This window comes from Strix uralensis, chromosome 25 (assembly GCF_047716275.1).
Source record: "Strix uralensis isolate ZFMK-TIS-50842 chromosome 25, bStrUra1, whole genome shotgun sequence".
Taxonomy (NCBI): Eukaryota; Metazoa; Chordata; class Aves; order Strigiformes; family Strigidae; genus Strix; species Strix uralensis.
In genome coordinates, this window is record NC_133996.1 from 7173675 (window position 1) to 7181512 (window position 7838).

General features: G+C 63.9%; 2 protein-coding genes across 3 annotated transcripts; both read right to left on the bottom strand.

Annotated features, from left to right (window-relative positions):
- Nucleotides 1-1694: 1694 nt before the first annotated feature.
- LOC141954778 (interferon alpha-inducible protein 27-like protein 1) lies at nucleotides 1695-3993 on the bottom strand. 2 transcript variants are annotated; one of them, XM_074894667.1, is made up of 4 exons: nucleotides 3892-3993; nucleotides 3615-3665; nucleotides 3075-3236; nucleotides 1695-1974 (listed from the first exon to the last, which is right to left on the bottom strand). In XM_074894667.1, exons 1-4 carry the CDS (start codon nucleotides 3977-3979, stop codon nucleotides 1853-1855), a joined length of 423 nt encoding a protein of 140 aa, XP_074750768.1. In that variant the 5' UTR covers nucleotides 3980-3993; the 3' UTR covers nucleotides 1695-1852. The 2 variants fall into 2 exon arrangements, with proteins under 2 accessions (XP_074750768.1, XP_074750769.1); XM_074894668.1 differs by having other exon boundaries at nucleotides 3860-3934.
- Nucleotides 3994-4004: 11 nt separating this feature from the next.
- Nucleotides 4005-6598, bottom strand: LOC141954658 (uncharacterized). Its single transcript, XM_074894372.1, has 6 exons — nucleotides 6324-6598; nucleotides 5839-6129; nucleotides 5470-5540; nucleotides 5070-5108; nucleotides 4559-4720; nucleotides 4005-4243 (listed from the first exon to the last, which is right to left on the bottom strand). The coding sequence occupies exons 1-6, from the start codon at nucleotides 6596-6598 to the stop codon at nucleotides 4173-4175; spliced, it is 909 nt and encodes a 302-aa protein (XP_074750473.1). The 3' UTR covers nucleotides 4005-4172.
- Between the last annotated feature and the right edge of the window lie 1240 nt (nucleotides 6599-7838).

Consider the following 7838-nt stretch of genomic DNA (forward strand, 5'->3'; position numbering starts at 1 on the left):
ATGTTTCGTCCCTTGCCAGTCTGTACCTCGGTTGTACCCATCTGTAAATTGGCCAGACTTTCCTACCTCGTTTGGGCATTATGAGACTAAATTCTGTAGGATGCTTTGCAGCCCCGTGATGAAAGGTGCTATATGACTGCAAAGCGTTACTTCAAAAGATTTAAATAGGTCACCAGTGCATCATAACCTATATTAAAAAGACTTTTTCTTATATGAGAATTTATAGAGTTCAATGTATGGTATTAATAAGTGAATTATTGAGACCCCAAAAATAGTTTTTGTTTGAATCGTATCTGTATTCTGGAAAAGTGATTAAAAACCTTTAACCTTAATAAAAGAGTACATCCTCATTTCCTGTATGACGTTGGAATCTAAGTTTAAAAGCAGAATCTCACAGATTTTAAGGGGCGGGGGGGTTACTTGTTCTAAGCCAGCATTTAAACAGCAGCTTAATACCTTCACAGCAAGGCTTGGTCTTCCCCACGCAGCTGTAGAGCAGCTCACACGGAGTTTGGCTCTTTGAAGCCCCTGGGACCAGCAGCCACCGGCTCAATCACCAGCAGGGTTTGTTACCCGCACCCCTGCCCCAAACCCAACACAGGGGAACCGGGGGCTGCACGAGCGGTGCCCGACGCCCTCAGCGAGCAGGAGAGTCCTCGGGACCACTCCTCACCTTTGCTCTGTCCCCTGAAAGGCCAGAATCGCCCAAGAGCCACATGGACGCGCGAACACCGTCGCTGCCCTCAGCCCCCGGCCACACAGCGCTGGCTCTGGCTCCCAGCAAGGGCAGGGGCAGGCTCACGCGTTTCTGAGGGAGGCCCCTAAGGCTGCTCCGTGTTAGGAGCCACTGGCGCTTTACTCAGCGCAGTTTTTAAGACCCTGATCATGCAGCTGGTTTACACTTATTTTGAACCGTGCTGGCGCACCCAGAGCCAGGCCAGTGCCTGTGCAGGCAGCGTAGCCTGGGTGTTTGAAGAGACTGCTGAGAAAACAGATACGGGCAGTCACAAGCAAAATAAAAAAAAAAAAAAAAATCACACAAATGCTGATTAAATGTTCCCAGCAGCTTGAGAATGAGTAGCCAAAATTTTGCACACCCTGGTCCAGCCATGATCAGCAGCAAGCATCATGGAGGGAGCGTCCGGGGGAGCAAGGGAAAGTCTGGGTTTTAATGGCAGGTTGTTAATAATAATGATAATAATAATGATAACAACAATAATAATTATAATAATATGCAGCTGACACTTTCATACCATCATTTGGGGCAAGCTGGGCTTGCACAGAGATAACTGGTGCTCAGGAGACGGGGAAATTGGGACTATGATTAAGAACAGTGGCGTGTGAAGTGCAGAAGCAGTAAATACTGTGTCTGCTTGTTGACTAACGCTGTCGCTTAATGCATTTATTTTAGGTAATTAATTATAGGAAGTATAGTAAAGCCCAGCTGATTGCCAGGGAGAGCCTTGTTCACCCCCACCTGGGACACGGTGCGGGACACGTGCCATGTGTCAGTCCCGGAATTAAACAGTTTAAACCAACCTCTCTACAGCCTTGCCAGCGCCTCAGCTTTTCAGGGGGAGAGAGTGCAAGGCTGAAAAAAACTGCAGGTTTGGGTCTGTTCTGGACCACTGCGAATCCCAAGGTGCTGGGGGGTACCTGGGCCTCAGTCACACACCAACCACCACGACACCCCCGCCTGCAAACCACCTTTATTGGTGTCAATGCACTCATGGCTCAAGCGGATCCACAGATCTTAAGAGGGCGGCCAAGTGGCCTGGGGGGGTCTGCGGGGGCTTCCCAGCGCCCGCCACGCTGCCCAGCAGAAACCTTGGGCTCAGGCACCTCCTTGGCTTCACTTGGGTTTGTCACCAGGTTTGTCCTGCCCCTTGAACAGCTTGGCACCGGCTGCTGCACCGAGCGGCCCCAGGGTAGATGTCAGCCCAATTTTGGCACCAAGAGAGAAACCTGCAGCTCCTGCAAAGACAGAAAGAGGCGTGATGTGCCGAGAGCACCGAGGCTGAGGGACCGAGCACGGACAGAGCGAGCCAGGGACTTCTGGGCAGCGATAGCCAAGGACCTGCCAGCTGAACATGAGCCAGCAGTGTGCCCAGGTGGCCAAGAAGGCCAATGGCATCCTGGCTTGTATCAGCACTAGCGTGGTCAGCAGGGACAGGGAAGGGATCTGACCCCTGTGCTCGGCACTGGTGAGGCCGCCCCTCGGTGAGTGGGTTCAGTTTTGGGCCCCTCACTCCAAAAAGGCCATTGAATGACTCGAGCGTGTCCAGAGAAGGGCAACGGAGCTGATGCAGGGTCTGGAGCACAGGTCTGATGGGGAGCAGCTGAGGGAACTGGGGGGGTTTAGTCTGGAGAAGAGGAGGCTGAGGGGAGACCTCATGGCCCTCTGCAACTCCCTGAAAGGAGGGTGCAGAGAGGGGGGATGAGTCTCTTGAGCCAAGGAACCAGCGCCAGGACAAGAGGGAATGGCCTCAAGCTGCGCCAGGGCAGGGTCAGACTGGCTCTTAGGAAGGATTTCTTTGCAGAAGGGGTTGTTGGGCGTTGGAATGGGCTGCCCAGGGCAGGGGGGGAGTCCCCATCCCTGGAGGGGTTGAAGAGTCGGGTTGACCCAGCGCTGAGGGATCTGGTGGAGTTGGGAACGGTCAGGGTGAGGTTCATGGTTGGACGGGAGGAGCTTCAAGGGCTTTTCCAACCCAGATGATTCTGTGACCTCTTTGGGGAGCTGGCCCAGGCGCAGGCTCTGCCCCCGGAGCACACCCGGCCCCTTTCTGCCACCCCTGGCTCCAGCCAACGCTGCCGACCAGCGCAGGTATGTTCTTGCCAGAAGAGCAGACCCCTGCCTGCGCTCCCCCGCCGGCCTCAGCCTTGGTGCCCTCCTGCAGCACGTCTGGACTCTTCCTGCCGCATCGTGGATTTACCCCTTTCCCCCCAGTTTTGGGTGGCTCAGAGCAGTGACGGCCAAAGGGCTGGTCTGGCCCCACGGCGAGCCGAGCCTGCGGCCCCCTGCAACCCTGCGGGGAGGACCCCGGCAGCTCAGCCCCCCCGTGCTCCCCACTCACCGACGGACTGCAGCACGGCCACGGCGCTGCCGGCGGGCACCGCTCCGCTGTTGGCAATGGCAACTGCCGACATCATCTTGGCGGCCACGGACCCCGCGGCGATGCCAGCTGCCGTGAACCCCAGTGCCCAGATGCCCGCCGGGATGCCAACGAGGGCCACTCCTGCGGGCAGGCCACCACGGTGTTAGTGGGTGTCTCTGTGACCCACATCCGCCCCCACCCTGCCACCAGCCTGCTCGGTCCGGCCTCCCGGCAAGGACAGAGGTGTCAGAGCGGGGAGAGGGGGCTGCGGGGTGCAGGGACGGGGACCCCCCATCCTCGGGGAGGAGAGGGAGCGGGAGAGAAGAGAGGAGGCATGCAGGGCTGCAGCAGCGGTGCAGACAGACTTCCAGGCACAGGCCAGCGCTGTTTCCCCCCTGGCAGCAGCACCCAAGTCTCCCCGGGCCACCTCAGCCCCCCCCAGCTCCCCCCCCACTCCCAGCCTGGGCAGGGCACTGGGCAGCGAACCCCAGCGCTGCCCACCCAACGCCGGCCCCTCACCTACTCCCACCGCGGCTCCGAGGGTGGCTCCTTTGACTTTATTCTTCATCGCTAAGAAGAAAAGAAGCGGGCGGGCAGGAAAGCTTCGCTCGGGGGGGCCGAGCGCCCTGTGCCGGCTCACCCGGCCGCCACCCCCCCCTTCAGCTGCCCCCGGCCCCTGCAGCCCCCCGGGAAGCGGCCAACCCCCCCCCCGGGCCGGGAGGAGAGGGGAGAAGGGGCGTACCCCGGGGTGCCCACCGCCCTACCCGCCCTCCTGCCCGTCCTCCTGCCCGCCGACCCGGAAGGGTGTCGGTGTCTGTCGGAGCCGCTGCCGGGGCCGCCCCGTCCCTCCCGTCCCCGCCCCGGGGCCGCCCCGTTCGGCGCATCACGACCCGGCGGAGGAGGCGGAGATCTGCGTCGGGGCGTCTTTATTTGGCCGGGGGCGGGGGGGTGGAGATACAGCGGGGAGCGGGGAAAAGGAGAGATGCAGGGGGTCCCAATGGGGGTCCGGGAGGGGTCGCGGCGGTGGGACCAGATGGGGACCACGGTCAGACATCAGTTGGGGTCCGGGGCGTCCCCCTACAACCCCCCGATGAGAGCCCCCGTGGCTGACAGGGCAGCCGTCACAGCGTTGGGGACTCCTGCTGCCCCTGAGGAAGAGGAGGAGAAATCAGTCCGAGCCCCCCCAGCCCAGCCCCAGCCCCGGCTTGGGGCCCCCACTGCTCCCCACTGCCTGGGGGAGCACCCTGAGGAGGCTCAGCCCCCCCCAGACCTCACCTCCCTGCAGCCAGGCCAGCACAGCCGCCTCGGGCACCCCAGGACGGGTGGGACCCCCGGGGTCCCCGCTCCCGGGGCCACCCTAGGCCATCACCAACGGTGCTGGTACCACCCAGGGAGGCCAAAACAGGGGGTGCGCTGCCATGACCCCCCCGGGCACCCTGCGGCAGCGAGTTGGGAGCACTCACCGAGCGATTGGGCTATGGCCACCAGGCTCCCGGCGGCCACCTGCCCGCCGTTGGCCAAGGCAGTGAGAGACATCATCTTGGCGGCCACGGATCCAGCTGCGATTCCCGCTGAGGTGAAGCCCAGAGCCCACAGGCCTGCTGGCACCACAACCACAGAGACTCCTGCGTCGGAGAGAGCAGTGGTGACGCTCCCGCGGGCGCACGCGTGTCCCCAGGCGGCAAAACCCTCAGCCCCGGGGTGCTCCTCAGCCACACACATCCCCCAGCCCAAAATGGGGGGTAGATGGGGGCAAAGCGGGTGGGGCAGGGTCCTGGGGCCAAACCTCCCCAGCCAGGGTGTCAGCAGGGTCCTGTTCTTGGGCTTCCTGGGGCAGGCTGAGGGGTAGCATTTTGGGGAGGGGGCAGCACCCCCTGAGAGGCGTCTGTGTGTGCAGAGCAGCAGCATGAAGCCCCGGGAAGGTGATTTATTTCTGTGCAGCATCAGCCATCCCCGCGTCCACCAGCAACTTACCGATCCCTGCGGTCGCCCCGATGACAGAGCCAACAAAATCTGTAACAAAAGATCGAGGGTGGGCGGTCAGCAGGGCTGAAGGCCAAGGTGAGCTGCTGCCCTGGCTCTGGGCAGCACTGTGAGGGGCTCCTCCATCCCCCGCCCGCACCCCCCGCCCCTCCCGCCCGCCGGAGCAGTGTGTGCCCCTTCCCGGGAGCACCCTGACACCTCACACCACCGGGACAGCCGCTTGCACCTCCAAACTGCCGGCGAGGCAAGTCCTTGCCCCCTGGCCCCCTCCCATGAGAGCCCCTCACTCCAGAGCCCCCCTGTGCCTTCTCTCAAAAGCAGAGGGGGGGTTTGATGTGCCCCGTGTCCCCCCGCTCTGTCCCGCTGTGGGGCCCAGGCCCCGTGAGCTTACCCATGGTGGCTGGCCTTGGGGGGGGCAGCCGCTGGACGGAGGGGTGCGATGGGTCCCGCCTAAGCCTGGTCCTTCAGGGAGCAAGAACAAGAGTTTATTCCTAGGGCAGCCAGCAGGGCCTCACTCTCCTGCCTGGGCACCCGCAGCCACCCCCCTCCCACCCCATCCTGTGCCCCAAGAGCCCCCGGCCACCCCCCAAGAGCCCCCGGCCACCCCACAACAACAGAGACCCCCCCCCCAGATGCCGCGTTTCTTCCCAGCCCAGAGCTCCCCGGCCGCTCCACCAGCCCAGCAGGGCGAGCAGCCCCCCCCGGTTTATCCCACCCCTCAGAAAAGGGATCCTGTCCCCAAACACCCTGTGCCACCAACCTGCCTGTTTGTTGCCGAGCTCTGGCTGTGCTGCGCACAAGCACCTCAGGTGACGTCAGGACAGCGAATTTCCAAGAAACGGCTCCGCTCGGTTTCGTTTCCCCGAATGCTCGGTCAGTCTGACTCCGCTGCGGGGCTGTGGCCTCCCCATCCCCTGGGGTCCGACCCCCGGGGGTTGCCCCCCACGGAGAGCTCTCTCCCCCCACCCCGGACCCCCTCGCAGGGACGTGGGTGCCGGGGTTGCGGTGGGGAGGCGGGGGGAGGCTCCTCACGCCTCTGCCGCCGTCGGGGCTTTACGGGGCGTTTCCTGAGCAGGTTTGGGGCCGGTGAAGCTCCACGGTTTTTGACGAGGACTATGGACCATCTGGGCAGCACCGAGATTCCCACTGGCCAGCAGTGGAGGTGCAGCCCCTCCGGCTGCCTCCCCGGCCCCCCAGCAGCCTCAAAAACCAGCCAAAGCCCCATTTTATAAACCCCCTTCCCACTCCGCACCCCGAGCCCGCTCAGGGCAGGATGCAGCCCCCCCCCTGGGGTTGGAGCAGGTGCTGTAGCTCATGCGCCGCTGCAGCTGGTTGAAGGGGACCAAATCCAGTTGCAAGTTGATCTGGTTCCTTTTTACCAGCCCCAGGGACGCACCGTGTCTCCAGAGGTGCCGCCTGGGCCGGTGCTGCTGGTGGTGGTGGGTCCCGGTGTGGGGGTCCCAGCCCAAAAATACATACTTCTTAACATTCCATAATGCCAGCCGACTCCATATGGGCATATGAAGAAGTATGTAGGGTTGGGAGGGAGAGGTGGGTGACGTGGGGCTGGGCACAGGGGGGGGCACGGGGCCACCCGCCGCTCCAGGCAGTGGGACCCTGGGAGGAGCTGGTGGCCGGGGTGAAGCCCAAGGCTGGACAGGGGCTGGGGGGGGCTCCTCCGGCCCACCCCCGGATCTGGCCTCAGGACGTGGCCAAGGCTCAGCACTTTGGGCAGTGGGGGACCGTGGGGGGCTGCAGCTCCGAGGAGATGGGGCCGTGGCCAAGCGCCGTGTCCTGTGAGCCCGCACGGGCCAGCACGGATGGCAGAGGGGGGTGCCTGCACTCGGAGATGCTTCCGCAGGGGGGGTGTCTCCCATCGGCCCCGGCTCTTGGGAGGGGTCCCCACCGCTGCAGCTGCACCCCCCCAGCACCCGGCACTGCCCCAGCACCCTGCAGCACCCCCCTGCACCCCCACACCGCCCTGTCCCCCTCCCTGCTGCAGCCCGGGAGCCGGAGCAGTGGGGGCACAACTGGGGCCAGCGCTGGAGTGGGGGACCCACCTCCCACACCCCTCCCCCCCCACCCGGCTACTTTGCAAGGCCGGGAGAAGGACGCAGGGGTCCGGGCCCTCCCCACCCCCTCCCCACACCGCAGCTCTGGGCAGGGGAGGCCGAAGATGCCTTTGCCCACGGGAGGGGCGTTCAGCCGAGATCTCTGGGGTTTGGGACCATAACGGGGTCGCGGGGGGCTCCCCAGCCCCGGCACAGCGTGGCCAGGACAGGGCAACTGAGGGGGCGAGTGTCACCACAGCCCGCCCGTGCCTTGACCCCGGTGACCTTCCTACCCCTGAACTGGTGGCTGGAGCGGTGCGACGGCGGGTGCAGGGAGCCGTCCCCGGGGGGAGCGAGGGGTGCGCGGGGGGCCGGGCCGCGGGCAGGAGGGACACGGGGCTGGCCAGGCCCGGTGCGGCCGTGACTCAGCGCAGGGAGCTGTGGCCACACGCGCTGCAGCTCTCTGCAAGGAGCCGGTGGGTGCCAAGTACACGCTCACCGCGCCGGCCACGCTCGCGGTACCCATAGGCAGTAGAGATGAGGTTCGGTGGCCCCCAGAGCCACCAGCCATCGCCACAGGGTGCAGGGCTGATGCCAGCATGGCCACGGTCCCCCCAGAATGCTCCACCAGCACCCCAGGACCTCCCACATGGCTGGTCCCCAGGGACACAGCACTGGGGACCCCAGAGACGCGGCTCCCAGGACCCAA